The sequence below is a fragment of the Channa argus genome, chromosome 17, assembly GCF_033026475.1.
Source record: "Channa argus isolate prfri chromosome 17, Channa argus male v1.0, whole genome shotgun sequence".
Classification (NCBI taxonomy): Eukaryota; Metazoa; Chordata; class Actinopteri; order Anabantiformes; family Channidae; genus Channa; species Channa argus.
In genome coordinates this window covers 22135600-22161602 of record NC_090213.1, presented here as the reverse complement: position 1 = coordinate 22161602, position 26003 = coordinate 22135600, and the positions used below count along the sequence as shown (strand labels likewise).

General features: G+C 37.7%; 1 protein-coding gene across 2 annotated transcripts; it reads right to left on the bottom strand.

Annotated features, from left to right (window-relative positions):
• Positions 1-9061: 9061 nt before the first annotated feature.
• Positions 9062-25879, bottom strand: si:dkey-119m7.4 (uncharacterized protein LOC560629 homolog). Of its 2 annotated transcripts, XM_067482539.1 has the most exons (11): positions 25796-25879; positions 25297-25714; positions 24076-24179; positions 23823-23977; positions 23209-23377; positions 22562-22685; positions 21122-21228; positions 16780-16991; positions 16524-16632; positions 13034-13246; positions 9062-11211 (listed from the first exon to the last, which is right to left on the bottom strand). In XM_067482539.1, the coding sequence occupies exons 2-11, from the start codon at positions 25633-25635 to the stop codon at positions 11187-11189; spliced, it is 1557 nt and encodes a 518-aa protein (XP_067338640.1). In that variant the 5' UTR covers positions 25636-25714; positions 25796-25879; the 3' UTR covers positions 9062-11186. The 2 variants fall into 2 exon arrangements, with proteins under 2 accessions (XP_067338640.1, XP_067338639.1); XM_067482538.1 differs by having other exon boundaries at positions 25297-25841.
• Between the last annotated feature and the right edge of the window lie 124 nt (positions 25880-26003).

Below are 26003 nucleotides of genomic sequence, written 5' to 3'. Positions count from 1 at the left end.
CCACAATGGAACTACTGATGCCTTCAGTGACTACAGGATTTATCTAAAACGGCTGATAAAGGCGAGTTAGAAAACGGAAAGGCATTTAGTCTACGTACAATAAATGTGTAGAGACCAGGAAAGATTGGGGTTTTTGTAATGACGGATAGGATGTTTTATCGAAAACGGTAAGTCTACTTTCTACCGATTCTTTTTTTTTTTTTGTAACCTTATATTCCAATGTTATGTAAATGTAGCCTATTAACTAGAATTACCATAACTATATAACTTTTTTAGCTGTTTTTAAAATTAAAACAAATACTGCGATTGCGTCTGGTACTTGACTAAATACTCTGTTGTTATTTTTTATTTTACGCTGATAAAAAAACAAAATTAGGTCTTGACGTTTCAGTTTCCAGATTTTTTAGAAGCAAGTGAAGATAGCAAAACAGACCGGTCTATTGATTGACAGGACACCTGCCCAACCAGAGGGTAGCAATGGGTGGGCAAGTAGTCTCTAACATATTTCTTTGAAAAAGATTTATGACTACGTTCAAAAAGGATATTTTACAGATATAAACAGCAAAACTAGTAGGTTTAGCCTTTTAGTAGCCTTTAGAACCTTGATATCACAGGCGACAAAAGATATAAAGTATAAAACAGTCTTCATAGGCGTACCTAATAATTCAGTTTTACTATGTTATTTAAAAAATCTAAAAAGTATTACGGAATTTTATGAACGATGGCAAATTACATGCTGTTTTTCATCTATCATTTGATCTATATTATCAACTTATTTATAATAAACTTGGATGCAGTAGATATTGTTTGTACTTAACATTAGAGCACCATCTTGTGTCTGCACATAGAAAAGAAATTAAGACCACGGCCCAGTGAAAAATCTCAAATTGAGTCAATGCACAGCTTCTAACTTATTTACTCATTTTCCTTCAGTTGCTGTTATTGCAATTGGACTGGAAACAGCCAGCGATGTATATGGGTATTGAGTAATGCATGTGCTTGCTTCAGTATAGGAGTGGTCTATATTAAACAAAAAACAAAAAACAAACAAACAAAGAAGTATATAAAATATTCGACCACTCACCCCTGCTTTTTGGGGCAGTCATTTTCCTTCCTTCAAGCTTGGGTCCTCTATAAGAGGCCTGGAAGCTTTAGGGTCCTGCACAGTATCTGTGCTGGTATATGTAAAATAATATATTTTTACTCTGTCAATTTATTTTGTTAAAGTTCCTTCTTACAGTTCCCACTTTAGCTATGTGACTATGCACTAATCCTTTAACGTTTCAGGAAACCTCACCTGTAGGAAATGCAGGAAATTAGTGGAGCTGTTAGATTGTTCTGCATGTTCTTCCATGGAAATATCTGCTAAATGAGAAAGCTGTGAAAAGTATATTATGGCAGAAAACATCAAAAAGCTCCTTAGATAAGGTCTTATCTTTAGAAAATGTGCCCAGCGATGGTGGGGTATTCAAGAAACAGAGTATAATTTATATCTGTGGACCCCTTGGCTCTGTTTTCCTTCTGCCTTTGAAGCTTTGTAGCAGCCCACTAAGGTTTAACCTGGACACTCTTTTTGTTTTTTCACACACACCTACATGCTAACTGTTGTTTCTGCAGCAATACTTCCTGTACAAAATCTAAACATTTTATCTAAAGTCTCTTTTTCCTTTAAAAATATGCTTTAGATAGTGAAAATATACAGTAGCTCTGCTAGATGCTTAAAAGCAGCTCAGTTTTAATGAAGAAGTTGTGATGATCTAATCCACTTGAGGGTCATCTTAACCTGTGGTCCAGTTGAACTCAATTAGATCTGAGTACACATAGTCATTAAGTTAACATGGCCAATGTCCTAACTTTGCTTACATAGGATTTCTGGCCTGAGATACTGCTAGATTTTACATGTCAACAGTTTCTCAATTCTCAGACATTCTCATTACTTCCAGGTTTACCTGAAAATATCACAGATTTTCTATTTCATTAACCAATTCCATTGACCAGTTCTAGCCTTTTGGTACAACGGATACATACATCTCATGTCTCATAGATTGTTCCTTGCTCCTCAATTGCCCTGGAATTTATTCCTCCACTTCATGCTGAAGAATGTACCAAACCCTCGTCTATCACTCTAAACACTGAGGATCAAAGAGCGATGTCTGCGGATAAGTGAGGATACATGAGAACATCCTGCATGGAGGACAGTATTGAAAACCTACTAGTGATTGAATGCTGCAGCTGATCAGACTGAGTTGATACCACATCACAACAGAACACTAACAACAGACAGTATTTAACACTCTTGGGCTTTAATTCGATTTGTTTGCAAATCCCCTATTTCAATAAAAGTTTTGGATCTGAGTTCTCTATATATTTGACAGGTTTTACTCTTCAAGATCTGTTATATTTTATAGTCAATAATATTGTAAAAAGGCCTGAAATAAGTGCTTTATCCTGATGAGCCACAGTCTGTGTTGGAGTGGCCAACTTCAAATCATTAAACTCGTAGTTTAAGAACATTTTGCAGTAGTTGATGGTGGTTCTACTATATTCATATTTGCACAGGGATTCTAGTAGTTTAACTACTTTTCTGCCATTCCTTGTGCAGTTAACTACTAAAACAGTTTTGGGCCACAAAAAGGAAAACTTTAAAAGAACTCTCATGGACTGTATGAACCTGAGATTCTTAAATTGAAGGTTGGTTGTTTTATTGTTAATAATTTACAGGCCTATCTGTGGTTCCCAGAATTTCCAAAGGTAGAATGGGAGGTAGAGCCTTTAGCTATCAAGCTCCTCTCCTGTGGAACCAGCTCCCAGTTCAGATTCAAGAAGCAGACACCCTCTCTACTTTTAAGTCTAGGCTTAAAACCGTCCTCTTTAATAAAGCATATAGTTAGTTATAGTTATGCTGCCATAGGCTTAGACTGCTGGGGGACCCACCCCCCAATGCACTGAGCTCCTTTCCTCCCCTTGACCCTCTCTCCTCTCCTCTCACCCCGCAATTGTCACCACTGTATGTCATTAACTCTGTGTGTTTTCACCCGTAGTAGTCTTTGTCCTTCTCTGTCCCCCTCTCTCTGTCCCTTTCTGCAGTTGTCACCGGCTTTGAAGCTGTGTGTTTTCCAGCGTGCAGCTACTGGTCCTACCAATCTGCCCGATATTTTTCTGTTGCTCTGTTCTTTTCTCTCTTCACTTTCCACTCACTCCAACCGGTCAAGGCAGATGGCCGCTGAGCCTGGTTCTGCTGGAGGTTTCTTCCGTTAAAGGGAGATTTTCCTCTCCACTGTTGCCTATGGCTTGCTCAAAGGGGAATTGTTGGGTTCTCTTTATACATCTTTATAATCTTGAATTTATTCTGTAAAGTGCCCTGAGATGACTTTGTTGTGAATTAAATTGAATTGAAAGTTGAATTGAATTGAATTATTTACGCAGGGAGATGAACACTTTGCACCAGTATAATTTTTATTATTTTACTGTACCTTTATTTAGAAACTGAGCATTATTGTGACTTTTAGTAATGAAAAAGCATTTGAAATTACTGAAGGTGCATTATTATTGTCCTACATGCTGTTTTGGTGGAAAGAGGTATTAACAATGTTCATTTAGCTGCTACAAATAGTCTTTCATCATCAGAAGAAACAAAAAATGGTCAAGGAGGGATAATTTACTTTTTAATTTTAAATTTTCTTGAAAACATGTAAGAGGAAAGTATTTCAAGTATTTGTTAATGAGCTGATAGAAAAAATAAGAATTTCCTTAAGACATTTTTTTCTTTTCCTTTCGGTTTATCCTTAACTTTACTGAACCCTTACCATTTCAACCCTGCCCTTAATTTTACACGTTCACGTGTAGGGATTTTCTCTTTTGGATCAAGGAGTAATGCAAAATGGTAAGGCTACACAGTCCTTCAAACAGTTTCCAGAAGCACACTCAAATCATAGGATATGATAACTTTGCCTTACTATTACTTCTTCATGTTGAGAGTGTGGGCTGTTATTTTAATTGTTTTTATTTAAATTAAATTTTGTTTCAAATATATAACTTAATGTTGATAATTTTTTCCCTCTTCAGAATATTACCAAAAGAGAAGGCTGGTTCCATTACACTGGAATATTTTAATCACTATCCCTGTTACCCTTACATCCATAAGGATTCTCAGTAATCCAGGTCAAAGGTTACTGTTGAGACTTCCATGAAGTTTTTGAAGATAAGATGTCTCTGAAGTCTTCAGGAACTTCAAGCAGTTCCAGTTGCCTGTGAAAAGCACCTTCAGGACTATCCTGGGGGCAACTTGAAATTGAGGGGGCATGCAAACAAGTGAGAGGCGATGAAAACCATAAAATATTCTGTACACTTCTTCTCTTAGCTCTAACTGACTTTAGATTTGCTTAGTTCCCCACAGCTGATTAGGATCTGCATATAGTAACAAGACAAACATCTAAACAGAAAATGTATACTCTTTGGGAGTGTAACCTCTTTAAGTAGCCAGACAGGCTGTGGAGAAATGTGTTTGCATAAGACAGAGGGACTAACATTCTCTCCAGTTAGGAACATACAGTACATGTAGTATATTAATGAAGCTACAGCTTTCAAATAAACAGGCCAAAGCTGAAAACAGAAATTAGTTTATAATGCAGGGTACACTGACATATTAGAAGAGTAAAGGGATTAACAAGCTGTTATCACACACAGCTGGAAAAACACCTGAGAATTCATCAAAATTTTATTTCAAGATGTTGTAATGAGCACTGATAGCAGCTGCAGGCATTGGAAGCTGTAGGAGAACTTATAGATGCAGTTACATTTTTATATTACATTATATATTTACATTTTTAACACATTAACTATGAGTAATGCAAAGAGTTGTAGAGACTCCAGGTCTGGAGTTTACCTCAGATCTATGGAGCCTTTTAGACACTGTTGGTTTTGCTTTTGGCTTTTGTACTCAATTTTACTCTCACCAATGTCATTTCAAGGTGCAACAGTCAGCTAACACACATGACAGAAGGGTGGGACAACACACAACAGATGTTTTCAATCACCTGTAAAGTTTCTATAAGTTAATGACTCTCCACCCTGACACGGATCTGAAGACTTTCAAATGAGAAGTGAAAGGGCCAGTTGCTACTAACCATGATCTAGAAAAGAGGCTTCATATTTTCTTACTTCAAAGAGTTTGTTGAACATAGTACTGATAAAAATCATGGATACAGACACAAGGGCATGGAAAGTATGAACTAGCCGTAATCGTTTACTCAGGAGAAGTGAGCTAAAAGTAAAGTGAATATTTGCCTCATAGTATATTACATTCAGAATTTACTTTAAATGAAAGTTAATAATATTCACCACTGGTGAATGTGTATACCTTTTTTCCCTTTTGGCTTATCCTGTGAGTTAAGGATCGCCCCAGCGGATCATTGTCCGCACAGTTTTTACACCAGATGCTCTTCCTGACGTAACCTCCTCAATTTCTACTGGGTTTGGACCGGCACTGCACTGCTGGGGATGGGAAAGGGCTGTTGGGGGTTCAGTGTTTTGCCCAGAGACATACAGCTGGGTCAGGGGATCAAGCCACTGACCCTGTGGTTCATGGACCTGCCTTACCAATTGAGCTACATCCGCCCGCTGAATGTGTATACTTGTTTATCATAAACTATTGATTTTTGTGGGAAATAGTGGTTGGACAGTTACACATGTCTGATAGTGGCCCCTGAGATAAAATGAGTTTGACATCCCTGCTATAGTGTCAGAAGGAACCACAAATCAAACCACCAACCCTGGGGATTGTGGCTCCGAACTTGCAATTCTTTACTAGCAGACCTGCTAAAGCAGCCATTTCACATTTATGTAACATTCCTCTAACCTGCTAAAATCCCATTAGGTTGTCAACCACTCCTTTATGGGTTAGTGAGCACCATCTGCAACAATCATCATCAATGACTGAATTTAAGTAAACAGGTTAATTCGATTCTGTGTATACAAGCAACAGACAAGTAATCCAATTTCTCTTCCACCTCAGACTTATTTTGAAAGCCTGGGTCAAAGATTTTAACTGTATAGTGAGATAATGCAGCAGATTGACAGCGTGGTAGAGGGAGAGACATGTCATAATACACAGCACAGACTGAATTTTAAAAAATCCATGGTGGAAAGTGTCTTATTTAGACTTCTACAAATCACTCTGTTATCACTCCTTAGTGCAATTGTGTTTGTGGTGATTGCATACTTAGCTGTACTGTACAATTGTAAAATTGTACTTATTTGTACTTGTTTGAATTGTAGATTGTTTTGTTTTTTATTTACAGTATTGTTCAAAATAATAGCAGTACAATGTGACTAACCAGAATAATCCAGGTTTTTAGTATATTTTTTATTGCTACATGGCAAAGTTACTATTAGGTGCAGTAGATTCTCAGAAAACAAACAAGACCCAAAAAAATAGCAGTGTGGCATTCAATCACTGAGGTCATCAATTTTGTGAAAAAACAGGTGTGAATCAGGTGGCCCCCTATTTAAGGATGAAGCCAGCACTTGTTGAACATGCATTTGAAAACCTGAGGAAAATGGGTCGTTCATGACATTGTTCAGAAGAACAGCATACTTTGATTAAAAAGTTGATTGTAAAGGGGAAAACCTATAAAGAGGTGCAAAAAAGTATAGGCTGTTTAGATAAAATGATCTCCAATGCCTTAAAATGGAAAGGAAAACCAGAGAGACGTGGAAGAAAACGGAAGACAACCATCAAAATGGATCGAAGAATAACCAGAATGGCAAAGGCTCAGCCAATGATCAGCTCCCGGATGATCAAAGACAGTCTGGAGTTCCCTGTAAGTACTGTGACAGTTAGAAGATGTCTGTGTGAAGCTAATCTATTTTCAAAAATCCCCCACAAAGTCCCTCTGTTAAAAAAAAAAGAAAAGGCATGTGCAGATGAGAAATGGAGAAACATTTTGTGGACTGATGACAGTAAAATTGTTCTTTTTGGGTCCAAGGGCCACAGACAGTTTGAGAGAAGACCCCAAAACTCTGAATTCAAGTACACAGTGAAGACAGTGAAGCCTGGTGGTGCAAGCATCATAATATGGGCATGTTTCTCCAACTATGGTGTTGGGCCTATTTATCGCAAACCAGGGATCATGGATCAGTTTACATATGTCAAAATACTTGAAGAGGTCATGTTGCCTTATGCTGAAGGAGGACACGACCTTGAAATGGTTGTTTCAACAAGACAATCACCCCAAACACACTAGTAAACGAGCAAAGTTTTGGTTCCAAACCAACAAAATGAATGTTATGGAGTGGGCCAGCCCAATCCCCGGACCTTAATCCAATCGAGAACTTGTGGGGTGATATCAAAAATGCTGTTTCTGAAGCAAAACCAAGAAATGTACATGAATTCTTGAATGTTGTTGAAGAATCATGGAATGGAATAACAGCTGAGAGGTGCCACAAGTTGGTCGACTCCATGCCACACAGATTTGAAGCCGTTTTAAAAAACTGTGGTCATACAACTAAATATTAGTTTAGTGATTCACAGGATGCTAAATCCTAGAAACAAACGTTTGTACAAAATAGTTTTGCATTTGTACAGTCAACGGCAGACACTGCTATTTTTTTAACACACCCCTTTTAACTAATTGCACAGCTTTAAGATCATGCATGTCATGAATTCTGGGTCTTGTTTGTTTTCTGAGAATCTACTGCACCTACTGGTAACTTGTTTGCCATGTAGCAATAAAAAATGTACTAAAAACCTGGATTATTCTGGTTAGTCACATTGTACTGCTATTATTTTGAACAATACTGTATACTGATTTTTTTTATATTGACTTTTTGTTTTTCCATTCTGTAAAAATAATTCTTGCCCCACATTTTTCACACTTTTGCTGCTGTTGTTAATGGAAATTTCCCCACTATGGGACAAAAAAAGGTTTATCTTATCTTATGATCTCTCCTGTCATTCAGCCTTTTATTGAAGAGAGAGAGAGAAACCTGACTGTCACCTGGTTATTTAAATGCATGTAAACACTGAATGTGTTCAAACATGATTCTGGCTTAACTGGTTTTAACCGGGCAGTGAACTATTTTGTAAAGTAGTAGAGATATAAATGGACTGAAGAATACAAACAAGTGTTCCTAAGAAAGCTGAACTTAAAAACAATCATTTCTCATTAAGTTCACAAAAGGCTTGAATTTAGTGAGACTACATTCTTCTAATGAAATTAGTTCGGTCAATGACAAATGAGAAAGAAACTCATTAAAAGACTTTGAAAGCATGTGAGTGATGTTTTCTGGAATGGAATCACCAAGAAAAATACATCCCTGACTGTAAAAGAGCATAGACAGAGAAGACCTGTGCTTTACTGTACAGCTGTGTCATTGTTTCCAACCTGCAGCATCTATTTCATATGGATTACATTACATTCTTAACATTCATTGTGACTTTTTAAAGTGAAAAAAAGTTTGGAACAATGTGTAAAATGTAAAAAAATAAAATGCAATGATTTACAAATGACTTGTAACCTTTGACTGTAAAAAGTCCAGAGACAACATATCAACTGAGCAATTATTGATTTTTGAAAATATTTCATACTTTTGAATTGGATCCCAGTAACACATTTTAAAAATGTTCGGACAGAGGCGGCTAACACTAGAAAAGTTGCTAAAAAATATCTGATTAAACATCTTACAACTATGTTTTTTGGTAACAGGTCAGTAACATGATTGGGTATAAAAACAGCATCCCAGAGAAGCAGAGTCTTCCAGAAGTAAGGATGGGGTGAGTTTTATTATTTTATGAAAGACTGCATGGTTACATAGTTCAAACACTCTCAGTTTAAAACTGTAAAGAATTTAGGGATTTTATCATCTATGGTTCATAATATTAAAAGTGGAATAGGGAAACTTTCCTGTGATCCCACAAACAAAATTTGTCAGTTCAGAGTTCAAAGCCAGCATCTGTGAGTATGTGGGGGATCAATGCAAACATCATTGACAACTTGTGAAAAATTCATTAATGCTGAATTATTAAAGCGGAATGATTAAAGACAAGTGCTAAACAAGGAGGTGTGTGTTAAAGAAAGGGTTTATTGGGGAACCAAGGAACAATACAACATTACATAGATCTACAGAAAATCAGGGGAGGCAGAGGGAGAACTGAACTGACATGAATTTAAACCAGGACTGCGTAGCTAACATGAACATTACGGGGGGGGGGGGGGGGGAAACAGAACTGTAGTAACTAAACATGATAAAGGCTTAGTGAAATAAATAAGCCAGACATATGCAGAACAAGGGAAAGTAGAAAGGCAAGACCAGTGCAACAAAATTAGCGAGCAGGAGTCTAGGGGGAGTCTTTCTGCCATGTAAACATGTCAGAAAGGGTACATTTTTAAATTAATTTACAGCAAACACAAACCCAGGAATAACACCCCAACAAACAAGAAGAGTTAAAGGCTGGTAGAACAGGAGCTCGAGGTCTGAGTAATAGGATGACAAGGATGTCGTAGGAATGGAAGGCACGCATGGCTAATATGTGCTGAAGAAGAGCCCAGTCAAAAGGGTGGAGTCAGTTGTGCGTGAGTGTGAGCATGAACAGAGGGCACTGAGGGCAAGAAGGCTGAACCAAAACAAAGTGCAAGTTGAGGATCATGACCCAACTATTTGTACAGGTGCTGGTCATATCTCGTCTTGATTACTGCAACGCTTTGATAATGGGGTTACCAGTATCCACATCAAACCCTTGCAGATGATCCAAAACACAGCAGCTTGCCTAACTTTTGTTTAGCCAAAAGGACTCATGTCACACCACTCTTCAGATCTCTACACTGGCTTTCTGTAGCTGCTCACATCAGGTCAGGTCAGCTCTGTCTCTTGCCCACAGGGTGGTTAACTCAAAAGCTCCTGCTTACCTCAACTCAGACTCAAGTCTACAATCCTTCCGATCCTACGGTCTGCCAGTGACCCACGTCTGGTGGTCCCAGCACCCAACAGAAGATGCCAAGCAAAACTCTTCACCGCAATGATCCCACGATGGTGGAACGAGCTACCAAACTCTGCACGCTCAGCAAACTCACTCCCAATATTCAAAAAACTGCTGAAAACAGAACTCTTCTGTATCTTAAATCTATAAAAAAAAATTTAAATAAAAATACTTTTCTGCTCTTTCTCGCAGTTGCATCTCGTGAAAGTTGAACACTTTTCTGATAGGACTTTGCTTTGATGTTTTCTCCTTGACTTAGGTTCTCTCTTGCCTTGTACCTCAGTTGTAAGTTGCTTTGGATAAAAGCGTCTGCTAAATGACTAAATGTAAATATAAATGTAAAATGTAATTGTAAATGACATAGTGATGGTAAAACAAGAGGCTATGAGCTGTAAATATGCCCCTATTTTTAAAACATAATTCAAGATTCAATATTCAAACAACTTTATTGATCCCATAGGGAAATTGTGTTGCCTTGTTACAGCTGCTCTCCATGTGAAAAGTAGAAAAGAAAGGAAAAAATGTCCACCAAACCACAAGTAGAAGTAGAAACAAGTAGAAGTAGAAACTACTGATCAATGAATAAGAAAAAACCCAGATAGAGGAGTAAACATAAATGAAATAAAAACACTATTTGTCCATTTGGACCATTTAGTATTCCTCCTTTTTACAGAAGGGGGATGAGTTGAACAGTTAATGGCCACTGGGAGAAAGGATCTCCTGTGTTGTTCTGTGGAGCACTTGACTATGATCAGTCTCTGGCTGAAAGTGCTCCTCTGTGCAGCCAGCATGCAGTGGAGTGGGTGGGAGAGACTGTCCAGGACTGAGTGGAGTTTGAACGACATTCTCCTTTCAGCCACAACGTACAGAGGGTCCAGCTTCTCACCTAGATGTTGCTGATATCAAAGTTAAAATACGCATACACTAATATTTAGCATGAAGACAACTAGAAATTAGCTGAAGAGTTAAAAAACATATTGTACAGTACATACAGTACAACGTAAAACTGTACACATGTCTGGGTGTCTTGCACAGACCCACAAAACAAAGGCTAATCATGACTTCCACTGGAAGCATAGACATTTGTCTTTGGAATAGTTCTGGAAAATATTGACTGCCTCATGACATGTATTAGCTCATAATGCTACTGCTGCTGTTGCTGCTGGGCATCAGTCCATATGCGAGCTGCTGACATTTGTGGTCCTCAGTGTCAGAGATTGCTGCCATCCTCCTCCCTGACAAAAAATAGATATAGACATTGTGTTCTTTGAATACAGTTGGGAAACAACAGCAGACTTTAGGTAAAACATTCTACTTAACCAAAATAAAGTACTTTGCCCTTTGTTAGTATCTTTCAAAGCAGATAGTCTGGTTTTATTTATTGAGGTTTCACACTATCAGTCTCTTTATCACAGATTGTTGTCCCATTGAAATAGAGAGGTTATAGTATATAGGAGGCTGCAGAAGAATTACTGTATGTCTTCAGCACCTCAGCATGCAGCATACACTGTTTTACTTGAGGGAGGAGTGATTTTAGACCTGGATGAGGGCGTTGAACTTACTTAATCTGACAAATTTGTTCATATAATTATGTGAGTCACCAAACTTTCTAGACATACCTGGCCCACATAGGAGGATCCCATCCTTTAGATTTTGTTAGTAGCTCAGTCAACATTCTTGAAATAATCAGATAAATTAAATGGTTCTGATCCGTTTTGTGGGAGTGTCTTTCACAGCAAAATTACTAAGTTAAATAAATAAATGAAAAACTTCCACGATGAAGTTTCATGTCTGCTGAGTAGAATCAGCAGACAAAAAATTACTATTTGGGCCATGGGCAAAAGTGTATGGCTAAGAAAAATATAAGAAGATTGTTGAATCACAAGGTTTTCTAAAAACAGTCACATTTGGCACTTAAGAACATGTGTAAGTTTGTATGATGGGGTCTTGCACATGGAACAATGTTTCCTTCATACTCAGTGGTTCAGTGGTTCACAACAACAGGGTCACAGATCGATACCAGAATTAGCAGCACATGGAAAAAAGACGAATGATGCCGACATTATCGAGACTTTATCCTTCGAGCCCCCTAGTGCAATGTTCGTACTATGTCTGTGAGCTCGGCATGTAGCACGTTGCTCTGTCCCGAGTCGTCAGGAGGAATAAAAGGTACTGTAGAGAATGGGCATGTTGATGACATTTCATTCACTTATTAGATTCATGGCTCTGATGTGCTGTAAACAAAACACTGTTTCCCACATTTTAAATTTTCTACAATGTTGTGCCTCCTGTCCTCACTAATCATGTACGGGAATCTAGTAGACTTTCACACACGAGGACAGTTTTTACTTGGGCAATCTCCTGCTGTGTGTTACATGTCTGAAACACAACTCTGGACAATGTCCAAGGCTGAATTCTCCTAAGGTTGTCCGGAGTTCATATGTGAAACAGGCTTAAGATTTAGTAGCTCTCAGAACATTGTACTTAATCAAGGTCCTGTAGGAAGAGGGGGGTAGGTGCTTGTGTGTCTTTCATTTGTGATTAGTTGAGTGATTAGAATAGTTTTATTCTCTCAAAAAGTAGTATAACAAGTATGGTGTGAAAACACTCACTCAAGGGAAACTGTGAAAAAGCAAACCAGAAATGACCACATTTAGCCTACACAGAAAGCTCCAGGAAGCTTCAGATTACAGTTCAGTTTAGTTCCTGCAGTCGAAAGAACCCATGTTACTTTTACTGCTGCAACCAATTGGCTATCAAAAGTGCAAATACAGTAAGGATTTTTTCTATCTAAACAAAAGAAAGTTAAAAGCACAATGTGTTTTATCTAAAAGTTAAATCCTAAGATTTATTTAATTTCTCTCATGATATACAACATACTATCTACACTGTGTAGTAGCGTAGTTAATCACAAGCAAATTCTAATCACCTCCAGGTACACATGTCAGAGACAAATTGTCCAAACCTTTACAACCTGCACAGGTTACATGGGTTGCTCACAGAGTTTAAGTGAACAGACCATTTAAAAATAACAGTAAAGAAGTTGCTGTCTCAGACCTGAGGTTGGATCCCTCTACATCTTCAATAGTGTCAGGCAGGGGTTTATTGGCTGTCTCAGGCAGCAGCAGAGTGAGGCCAGAGCCAAGAAGGGGGCAGAGACCACACAGGACCATGGGAGCCTGAGGACTGATGCTTTTCAGCAGGTACATCATAGGAGCCATGACTCCTCCAATCCGAGCACACATGGAGCTTATACCAATCCCATTTTGTCTGTAAAGAGAGTGATTAGAAAAAAAAGCAACTGGTCTGATACCTGTTAAACACACAATATCAGTACATAATCAGAGCTGACAGCTAATTTACTGATTAATAGAAAATGAATCAACAACTAATTTCATAGGCAATTCCCCATTTGTTCTTTTTCAAGATAAAATGAACTCTTATAACCTAGTCGAGGCTTCTCTACTTTTCCTTGACCTTTATCTTGGAAAATCAATACTTCAATACTTGGGGCTGTAAGTCAGAGAAGAAAAAGCACAATGGAGAATCACAGTGGATGTATGAGGGTTAATTGTCTCTAGTCTTCTGGAGCAATAAAAAAATGTATAAAATAATAATCTATGTTTAAATAATATATATATACAGTACACCAATCTAAAAGTTTAGCTCATTTTAGCTAAAAATGCTTGAGTGAAATGTTGATTCAACTTTATGTTATGTAGTTTGTGATTTTATTTATTTTTTATCAGCATTTCCCTATACAAACCATGCATAATATTGACATTTTAATCTGCCTACTAAACTAAATTGTATTTGTGTAGGACCAGACAACAGGCTACATACAAAGGGACCAGCTTCTGTTAACACACACCCTAGGTCTTGCGAGGGCATCCTTGTTTTAAGTGACATTCCCAGTATACAACGTACATTCTAGGATGTCTTGGACCAGGAAGGAGTTTTTAACACATGGCCCCTGAGCCATTTGAGCAATAGAATCGCAAGCTAAGGGCAGAGGAGGGAGAGAATTTACATTCAAAGATGCAGAAGATCAACATTTGAGATGTCACACATATTGAAAAAGGAAGGAGAATGCAGGCCCAAACTATCAGAAATTAAATGGAATCTCAAAATATTAAAAACCACACCAACAAATAAGTCCAAATGGGATCAGAACCCCTGGCTATAAGGACCAAGTAGAATAGGTGCCATGGAATCACACATGCAATGTGGTATTTCAGGAACTGTTAGCAATGAAATCTTCTGCTGTAGACATATGATCTTGAAATGTAGTTTGCATGATGAACTACTTAAACCTATATTTGACTGTAAATATTATAATAATATATGAAATGCTGAAACTAAGACATTTGAAAATATGGAAAAAACACATTAATTTTGAATTTGGGACACCACTCTGTCGTGTTAACTCTCTGTGAAAAGCACACTTGTAAGTGTTTGGGAACAGAGTAAAACAACTTTAGTTTAAAGGAGGAATTTAGCTGCTCAACAGTTCAGTGGTTCTTAGCTTCCTTAATATTTTTCACTTCCTAATGCTCAAATGTTTTCAGTAGTTGACAGATTCATGGAAAGAGCCAGGGCTTGAAGAAGCAGTAAACTAAGGGATAAATCAATAAGACTAAAGTAGCACAAAACAATTTAGAAACAGAGGTCAAACTGAGATCCAGTAACATCAAATTGATTATTCTTAATAATATTTCTAATTCAAAACTGAGCTATTTCTTTACATCATCTTTGTCTTCACATACATAAATACAGTACTAACAATATGACCTTATCAGTTTTAGTTTAGTTTTTTACCTGCCCCCAAAAACTCCCACTCGATGGCATTTTAATGACATTTGTGTTCAAAGTCTAACTAATAATTAATCTCAACTAGTAGTGTTCAGGTGTCACAGGTGCTGATTGGAAATTACGCTAGAAATTGAGGAGGATTGCGTCAGGAGGGGGATCCGATGCAGCAGTGCAGGAATATTCTATTCTAAAGGTTTTTGAGTGAGCCTCATCCAATCATAGAAGACCAATTTCACCCTCTAACTTCTGTTAAAGCTTATGGCTCCCTACTACATGTAATTTCCTAGCTAACACCTCAGGAAGTGGGCGAAGTATAAGAGGGCAAGGAGTTAGAGGTATAAGTGGAGCAAAGTGGATTGGTTTCTTGTGTCATGCATGAATTTACTTGATTACCAAAAGTTGCATATTGTAGTTATAGTGTACTCAACAAACTGTAAATAACATATCAGTGCTCCTCTTCTTAAAGGTAACATGTACATTAATGTTACAATAGTGTGTCGGTATCAGGTGTCAGTATAAACTGTAGCCTGTGATACTCCAGCATCTGCTTTGTATCTGTTTGGTAGGAAAGCAACATACTGTATTAAATGTATAAGAAGATTTGACTCATTATATACTACATGTTTGTATGAGATAAACAGAGATACTGCACCTGCAGCTGTCATTTACATTATTACAATAATTTTTCGCTAAAATGATTGCTTTTGCTGAAAGCTGAATTGAAGTTAAACTATTTAAAAATAATTAAAATGTTTACTTTGCTAAAATAACTGAAACATGAACTATAAAAGTGTTAAGAATTTTGACAAAAGGTAAAAATTAAGTAGAATTGGAGGTTAACTGTTTTGCCTCTTTTAGATGTAACATGTAATAGTAGCATAAAATTGGGGAAACTGTAGATATGTAATAGGTGACTACAAAGTTTAAGCCAAACACCTGAAGAAAAGTAGAATTTATAAACTACTATGACCACTTCAATACATTAATCAGCAAACCTGGACCTGGACCACAAACTCATGTTACCATTTATATACTTAAAATTTAAAACGTATTTAAAAGGCTTTTATTTTGAAAGTGTGATTCTCGTCTGTGTGTGTGTGTGTGTGTGTGTGTGTGTGTGTGTGTGTGTGTGTGTGTGTGTGTGTGTGTGTGTATGTTGAAGTTTGAACGTTGTTTCTAGCAATAAGAAGGCTGAAGTAGTTAAGTGCCAAATACATGGAAATCAGTAGAAGAAGAAGATGAAGAATAAAGATGATATACTATTTGTATATTATATACTATCTGCATTTCTTATATTACAATTTCCACAAGCGTCTAATTTGCACATCTTTCAAAAAAAGATAGAGGAGGCAGATTGAGGATTACAGACTTACAGTGCTTTACTTTAGTCAAAACAAATGTTGGTGTGTTGTGTGAATTAATATCATAACTGCACCGTGTACAATTAAATATTTTGCTTGGGTTGTGCTCCATGAGAAATAGATGACATTGAAAAAAATCACTCCAGTAACAAGCTGCCACTTGTTATTAACACACTATCAGTAGTGCTAATTGCTATGAGTAAAAATGAGCCTTAGCCCTCACCCTTCAACAGAACCTTAGCTGGGTCTTTCTAAATGAACAATAAACAGGTTTGTAAACGACTAAAATTCCCATGAATTGTGAACACGGACATCAGCAACAACATGTTTAGCTTTGCTAAAAAGCTGCATTAAAAGCCTGATGGCCTACTTACCTGATAACAGTGGGAAACACCTCAGCTGAGTAGATATATATGATGGACAGTGAGGCAGTGATTCCAAACTTCCCAATCATGGCCAGGATTGTTCTGGCAACAGCTAACTCTAGAAGAAAAGCCAAAGGGAACAGCTTCAGAATGAAAACAGAAAATCCACAGTGACTTTAAAATGTATAAAAATGAAACAAACTGATCGGCTACAATCTGATGAGCACCATATGCTAATTTCCCCACTAATGATGAGTGTCCATACCAATGGGGATAAATATAGTCAGCAGGCAGGCCAGGCCGCCCACAGCTAGGAAGGCTAACTGGGAGATCTTGCGAGAACGATTGAGGGTGAACAGGGTGATGGTACGTGCAGGCATCTCTACCAGTCCAAAAATCATCTGAGTCAGATAGATGTTCATTCCGAAGTCAGAAATGTTGAGTGACAGGCCATAGTACACCAGTACATTGACAAACCTGACACAGGTAGGGAAGGAAAGAAGAAAAAAATGACATAAATTTGGAGCAAAGTCAATATTCTTTAGAGTAAGATCATTTATACAACCTAAAGTGCACACTTAGGTCCTTCGAGAAAGTTTTTTACTTCTTAATAACTCTGCATTAGGAGACTACCACAGGCTGGTTTGTTTTAAAAAACCCATTTCCAGAAAGGTAGAAATGTTGTGTAAAATTCATATAAGGCACCAAGAATCTAACCCCACACTTTCTTACCAACTGAGCGACAGACAATATTACAAAGACAAATGTTAAAACTGGGAAACTTACTGTTTTTTGGATGGCAGCACAAAATAAGCAGAGGCCAGCAGGTTATGTTGTGTCAGTGTGACCTACAGAGCCTGTAGACTCCTCTCAGCCTCAGGAGAGTGTACTCTAAATGAGACTGTGTGTCTGAAATGAATTAAAAAATATTTCTATTTCCGATTTTTAAATCAGAAATGCATCTGTGCATTAACACATTGAAACGATTATGTGAAGAGAATATAAGACTTCGTTTCTCCAAAACAGCAGCATTTTTATTTCCAAATTCTGACTTCTTTTATTTTCCTGCTACTGAAACTCAACAGGGAAACACAAAAAGAGAATGTGATTCTAAAAAGATTATAACTAGTAGGTTATTTACTTGATTTGCTTAACTAAGACTGCTGAAGCTTAGTATTAGCTTTATATACACAAAGGACTGTGGATCTTAACCCCAGTCACTTCCATCATCAGGGCATTTGGAAGGAATAATTATAGCATGTAAGGACTATTTCAATGGGCACCTGGCTGGGGGCATTATAAACTTCACTACATTTTGTCAGGTTTGTTATTAGAAACAGATTTGTGCAAGTTGGACCAGCCTTACTCATATTCAGGGGCAGACAAAATTAAGAAACCAACATGAATTCACAGTTCTTGGTAAGCTATTAAAAACCAGCAGATTACCAGTACATTATGTTTCATGTTTCATTGGGGGGGACGTGATTAATACCCAACCAGGGTTTTAAAGACTTAATGGCAATGAACAAACTACCATAATTTAAGAGTAGCTTCAGTGACAGACACTGCTAGTGTTAGTTACTAGATGTGAAAGGCAATTTTCTGGTTTTGTTGTGAGTGCCCTCCTAGAAGCTTCCAGGCTCCCTAATCTACATAGTGTGACCAACTTGGACATCATAAAATCACCACCTAAATTCTTAGCGGCCTTTTTGAGGCAGTGAACATTCTCAGCAATAAAGCATGTGGCCTTGAAAAGAGTCCTAAAAAATAAAAAGACAGCAAATCTTCAACTTTTTCTGACTGTTAGAAAGCAGAACCCACATTTTCTCACCCCTTTTCTTCTCATTTAGTGTGTTTGTGTTTTGTGTACTAAATTTAATGTTTACATTTATTTGTTATAAATGGATATGAATGCCATTTGAGTTTAGATGTAAGGTTATAGGGCTTTGTTTTTGGATGTTCTAATTTGTTGAAAAAATATATACATATGTAAAATGTGTTTTAATTACATAAAGTACACATAACAGATCAGGGAAGAATAACAAACTACCAGACTGCTAGGAATGTAGGAGAATGACAAAATGTCAAGTGCAATATGTAGTCTGGGTTTGTAATTTTACACTATAGTTAAAGCATTTTATTGCAAAGTCAGCAGTTTTTTTCAGATTCTTGCTGTGCTTTGCAAACATGTTAACTATGACCAGATTAGGTATTTTGATCAGTTGTTCATAGTGCAGTAGAAAACAGTAAAATACAGCACCATTAATGCAGACTAGTGAAGCTCTGGTCCTACTTGCCAAACCTGTTCATAATTACCATTATAATGACCTGTTTTTAGAGTCTTAAACCAGACAAACCCAAATGCCAGTCAATAGGTTTACATGCACTTAAGTAACCTAGTTACTTACTGGAAAAAATCAGGCAGTCAAGTGTTTGCATGAACTGTAGAAACCTTGTTACTGTAAATCAGATTTCTCCCTTATTTGGGTTATTTTTGGAAGCATGGCTCAGCTTCAAACAGTGCTACATCCTGACTTTTGTATTGCTATGCATCAGAGCAGATTGAGAGAATATAGCACCTTTCAACAGCATAAACAATCTGAAAGTGAACAAGTCGGGATTTTCAGACTTCTTTCAGTTTACTTTTTTCATTCTCAACATCATTCATTCTTGTAACTACCTGTGTCACCTTTTGGTTGCATAACCAATAGTAAACTTGCACTTTTCTCTTAGAATCTGGAAAAATCTATAACTGCTGTTTATAACAATATTGCACAATAATCTATAATACCGGAATTCTTTGTCATTTAGTTACTAAACACCAACATACAGCTTTTTAATTAGACCTTGTCAGCAGGTTTACAGTCCAGACTGTAATTGGACAGGTAAACATTTTTGCTCTTAAGGCACTGTGCTTCAACTTCAACTAATATGTATCTAGAATTACTGCAACAAGGCAGTAAGCCTCTGCGGACCACTTAAGTAGCAATTTACATGCATGTCTGTAAAGACATATATTCAGCTAGTTCATACAAGATGGATCTTTGTGCCAGATGTACCGAAAAGCCCTCCTGGCATTTCTGAGATATAGTTGATAAACATGGGTGGAGGTGATCTTTAAGCTTTGAGCACCAAAATCTAATAATTTCATTGTTTCCTTAATAATTATTGTGCCAAATGTGAGGAAAGTCCCCCAAGGTGTACCTATGATATCATGTTGCCAGGAATGGGAAGGACATGAGGTCATGGTGACCTTGGCCTTTGACCTCAGCAGTTTCTCCTAGATTCCAATTGAATGTTTTTTGCCCAATTTGAATACATTTCCCCAAGGCATTGCTGTCATAATGGAACATATGTGAGGCCACAGTGTCCTTAAACTTTGACTTCTGACCCCCAGAATGTATTCAGTTCAGTCCAGGTTGAAGTGGATGTTTACAACCAAATAGAAGAAATTCCCCTTAAACCATTTCTGAGATATCAGGTTCACAAGAAATGGAGGGTCAAAAGAGACTGTCAAGGTAAGCTTGGCCTTTGACCTAGAGCCACCAAAACCCAAAGAGTTTATCACTGTTGAAGCTGAAGCAGCCACTTGTTTCGAAATTGAAGAAATTCCCTTAAAGAGTTTTTTTGATGTTGAAATCGCAGGAATTAAAAAGACACAAAGGCAACAGTAACCTTAAGGTTTGGTCTCTGGCAAACAATTCTTAAGTCATTCTTAAGTCTAAGTATATGTTTGCAGCAAATAAAAAAAAAAAATCCTCAAACCATTCTTGAGATATCACATTAACAATAATAGATAGATTTCCCCGCTGTGGGATCAATAAAGTTTGAACTTATCTTATCTTATGTGAGGTCATGGTAACCTTGACTCATGATCCCCCAAATTGAGTCAATTCATTCTTGAGTCCTGTTGGATGTTTATGTTAAATCTTTTGAAAAATTAGTTTGATATTGTGCTTACAAAAAAGGGAATAGACTAAAAAGACAGATGTGAGGTGGGAGAACCATCACGTTTGACCCCAAGAATCAGTTCATCCTTACATTCTGTTAGGTGTTTATGCTAAATTTCAAGATGTTCCTTTAAGGCAGTAGTTAGTGGATAGATGTGAGATAACAGTTACCTTGACTTTTGACCCCCAAAATCACCCTTGAGTCCAAGTGAAGGTTTGTGTTCCGTCAAGGCATTTCTGAGATATTTGTATTCACAAGAATGGGGCGAATGGACAGATGACGGACAACCTGAAAACATTCTTTCTGCTACAGCTGTTGCCATCACAGAGACGTAACAACATTTTCTCACACAGTTGTTTCTACATTGATTTAAACACACTGAAATTAAAGTAGATAGCACTTTAATGTAGTATTTATTATTTCTTACTTCAGATTAGCTTAACTGAAGCCCAAAGCCTGAACTGCAAAAACATGTGTGTTCAATAACTAATGGAAAGCATATTTTTAGAAGTTCTGTTTTTATTTCACTTAATATAAACACTAAATATAAAATATACACTAAATGTTTGGCTCAATATGGATGGAAAATCAAGATGCTGAAATGTCAATAGTAACCATGAGGATGCACAGAAAGGAAAGGTAGTGCTCATACTCACCAGAGATAAAAAACAATCAAAGACTGCTTCCTCATTGTTGGGGTTCGAACAAGGTCTACAAATGAATGTTTTTTCTTTACTTCTGTTTTCTCTTCAATTTTACAGACCTGTTAAAACAGTGAGGATGACAGTCAGCTAGGGCTCTAAAGCAAATGGCACAGTGTTCTGTTTAAATAATTTGCATGTCTACAAGATAAAAAACACGTAGGCAAAGCAACAATGATTGTTTCTGACTTCGAGCCAACTGTTTGGTTCTGAAGTACATGTGTCACACAAGCTGCTAAAGCAAGAGTGGAAGTCAGTATAGGTAATCATGTGTTATTAAATGTAAATACTGATGATTATATGATTTTGTTACATGTTGATAATACAACTTGATTCCCTTTGCTTTTTTGTCTGATTTTTTAAATGTTGGCAGCTAGTATGTCAAAAAGACTTGTCGATGACTAGCATATCACTGACATATTAGTCACTGTGGAGAATTTCCCAGTCAGCTGGTCATAAGCTGCTCCTGGATGCTTGCAGCACTTAGGCTACTGTTGCTAACTTGTCTATGCTGTGTCCCAAATCCCTCCTAATTTAATCATTTCAAACTCCATATTTAATTTATACTCACTACTTCACTCAGTAGTAAACAGCATTATGAGGGGTCAAACACTTCTGCAGTATTGTTTTGAGAAGCCTTAACCACAGGATCGCTGTAGGAATAAATTTGAAGTCCGTACCTAATACATGAAACGATGCCTTAACCAGCACCCACACTTCCTTTGGTTGGAGTTATTACAACAGTTTAATGACATTTTTATTAAAAGTTAATTGTTTGAGTGTCATCACTCCTGCAATGATGTCACACCCCAGAGCTGTTGGCATTACTGTCAGCTTTCTGTAAAGATTTGTGATAGAAATTTTCCTTCTTGGAAGAATTGTTATAGAACTCAGCGTGATGAACCATCTCAGTTTAATACATGCTGGCATGGAGAAGAACACATGGATGTTGGTGTCTTCTTCTGACTTGTGTATCTCAAACCCCTTCTATTTGTACTCAACTTAAACCCAAGAAAGGAACCACCCTCACAAAACATGAATGAAGAAACCAGGTGCACGCAGTTGACAATCATCCTCTTGTCCCTTTCTAGGTTATCTGAAGATGTCAGTTGAGAAGCAATAAAACCCTTTCATTGCACCTTTGTGTAGATCTTGTGACCCCAGGACTCACTATCTACTACATTGCTTTGGGCCTTGTAACAACAAAGTGCCTACTATGATCTTAAGCAGTCCTCTAAACACGACACACCCTGTGACTTCTTGTCCTCTTTGTGACCTCTTCAATAAGCCCATCTTGGTTAATTGTTTGCTAATTATCTAACCATATGACTAAATTTACTTTATTTCCCCACATATTAAAGAAATGAAATAGACCAGTAATAATAGCACTTGTACCTGGCACATCTCCAGATCTTTTGGAGGGGGCTTCCCATTCATTTGTGCTGCTCTCTGGATCAGCTCCCAAGCTTCCTCTTTTCTGTCATTGGCCATTAACCAGCGAGCGGACTTTGGCAACACCCTTAAAATGTAAAGACAAAGTGCCCAGGTGAACTACATTCAAACACTTGCAACTGACCTAGTATTCTGCAGGAGGATGAAGACACTTTGAAGACATGTTACACTGTAGACAAATTGACTCATCATAGCAAGGGGGGTCTAACTAACATTAGCACCAGTAACACAGGAACAAAATAATGGAATGCATTCATTATTTATTTGATCAGATTTTTCTGACAAGTAGTTTAAAAATAAGTATAACAGGTAAGATCTATAAACAAAGGCAAAGAAGAGACTGAGATAGTCCTCAAAGTAGGTCCGTTTGTTTTCCTGTTCTACACCAAAAAAGGGATTTGCCAACAATAATGCATCACATTTACTTCACATTTTGTTTTAAGTTATTGGGGATAAAATTGAATTTTTTTTATCATAGATTATCATGAGCAGTCCAACTCAGAAAGTCTGCTTTTGATTTCTTAAACAGTCTGAAAAACTCCTGAAAACTTGCATCTCATCAAATCCGCATCAAAATGCTGCCCACTCACCAGATGTATAAGACAAAGAGGAAGCCAGGTGCTGAAATGGCCAGCTGCAGTTTACGCCAGTCTCTTATGAGGTAGGCTACTCCGGCCAGCAGAATGTAGCCAAAGCCAAAGAAGTAGTCGGTGATTATACCAGCCAACATCCGCTTACTAGATCCTGTCCATTCTGTGCCTGTATGGGACATGAACGGGAAAGTAATCAAAATAAAGTCTGATATCTAATTTTAAAGTTGTATACTGGGGCAAACTTCAAAATTATGTCTTTACATTTGATTTTAAAAAATCCTACATCTGAACAAATTATGTAAAGTAGCTTCTTTTTAGTATTCTTGATTGTCTAGTAAAAGCCCTTAAAAGCCCTCTCTTGGACTCTGTGTCCTCCCCCCACATGTTTTCTGTAAAAAAGTAGTTTCCAAATCCAAGCTAAGAAACCACAAGTAATGATTTAGTGGTACTCTACATAAGTAAAATAACCTTCGTATGTAAAATTGGTGGCAGCAACTTTGAGCGAGCAACTTTTAGGTGACTAACCCTTTGGCTACCACTGCCCCAGAATAACTGATGTCAAATAAAAATATAATGTAGAAAATATATTTAAGTTTCCACAGGACACTGACCTAGGACAAATGCGTTCATGATAACACCAGAGATGGATGTTCCAACCATAAAGCGAAGTGCAAGGTAAGTGTAAAAATTAGGGGCAAAGGCAGCACCAACCCCAAATACTGCCTGAATAGCCAGGCTGATGAGGATGATAATCCTTCGACCGTACCTGAAATGAGTTAAGACATTTGCCAACTTAGTCCTTCCATTTAAACAAAACTGTAAAAAATGTACAAATGTACAATTCTAGACGGTATTATTAATTACTTATCAGCTAGGGTCCCAAACACCAAAGCTCCAACAAGGAGGCCAAACATGTAGATGGAGGAGCCCAGGTTGTTCAGACTGGCATTGTCACAAACCAGGTCCCACTACAATGAACAAAGAAAAGAAATTACATGAGAACATTTTCTACTTTCTTTATGCAGCCAAAAATATTGTGGCAAAAGTGAGGGGAGCTACTTACATCAGTGATAGTCATTATACTGCTTAGTTGAGAGTAAGATAATTACTTATTTATTAATTAACTACTGGTTACTAATACTATAGTAAATTTTGACTCATGCATCGAAACATTTAATGAATACTGCCTCTGTTAGCAGTTGATTCATTCATGTTTCACTTGGGATAATTCATTGTGTTGATGCTGCCCCAAGCCATTCCTCTGGCACCACCTTTAGACCTTCTTTCCAGTTATGTATGAAAAATATCTGAAACCAATGGGGGAATTCCTGACACCTCAAAGAATGAAGCAATCACATTCGGACCACTCCCTTAGCACAATATTCATGTAACATCTTTTTACTGAACAGGCTACAATTTGCAAAGCAGATTTATGATCCAAATGGGATTTGATTTTTATGTTCTCATGGCCTCGAACTGTAGAATTTAAAATAATCAATTATCTTTAGAACACTTAAGTTTCATGTGATAAAAGTTGCAATGTCATGTTTAAGACCTCTTCTGAGCTTTTTGAGCTTTAGAGTCATTAGTTTTTCGTAAGGCTGTCCATACATGGCTTGCTATGTTATTGATGCAATGCATTCAAAGTCCTCCATATTATCCACGGCTGGAAAGTTACAGAGCCTGAAGCATCCTTCAATCAAGGTCCACAGTGGGGTGAAGGCCAGCACCAGAGTCTTGTAAATCAACTGCAGACCCCCTGCGTAGTAACTGGTTACTTTGGTCACTACTGCTGACCTGCAATGTTGCAGCACGACGCTTTGTCCAGTCACATATATTTGGTCGTGTAACTGTTTGTATTTCCCACCCCTCAAGTTCAAGTGTTACAAAACCTGGTAGAGGGGTGTGGAAAAGCCTAGAAGAGATCTGCCCTGCAAGGCTGCATCTGAACTTGTTTAGCCCTGTCTCAGATGTCAACAGAGCCCCCTGTAATAAAACTGCTACAAATTCCTTTGCATCACGAAGTGTTGAAATGTACATACTTGGTAAATTTAAATCTGTAATTAAGAGACTATTTTTACTCACCTCAGTTACTATGGTGCTTTGGAAGGTCTCAGTGCTGTACTCCCAGCCGCCTTGGCAGCTCCCAGTAGGGTGTCCATCAGTCCCACTGTAATTCAAGGGGACTGAACAGGACAGCTCAGGCCGACCATCAAAGGTGGTCAGAAGGCTAAAGTTTGAAGACGCCAGTGTGTCCCCTGAGGGCCTTGTGGGTCGGCATAAATGAGGAGGAACAGCTCCAGTGAAGACGGACACCAGCATGTGGAATGCAAGAAAGATTTGAGGTAGACAGATCCATATATATAAGATCTTCTGGTACTTCCCAAAGCCTCCAATAAGACAGAGAATTTCATCAAAATTCATTCCTCTAGATGTGCACCACTCCGTAACTGATTAGGCTGAATTCAGAAGCTCTAAAAGTGGAGCTGCCAAAGTCAACTGCCTGAAATGAAAGAACTGAAATGAATGTCTGAGACAGACTGATGATTAATAGGTAGAGATTCTCTTTCACATGCAGTCATACCTGAGATGTGCTCTCTGCTGTTAGAGCAACATATGTCTAACTGTAGAGAAATACAGAGCTCTGTGTGGGTGATTTACCTCAGTGTGATGGGTGTGAACCAAAGCAAAAGGGAGGTGTTTGCACTCCATGGGAGGAGCTTCTGTCGGTTGACGGCTGAGCTATTGCTTTTGTCTCACCCCTCCCCATCTCTAACTCAAAGTTTCATAAT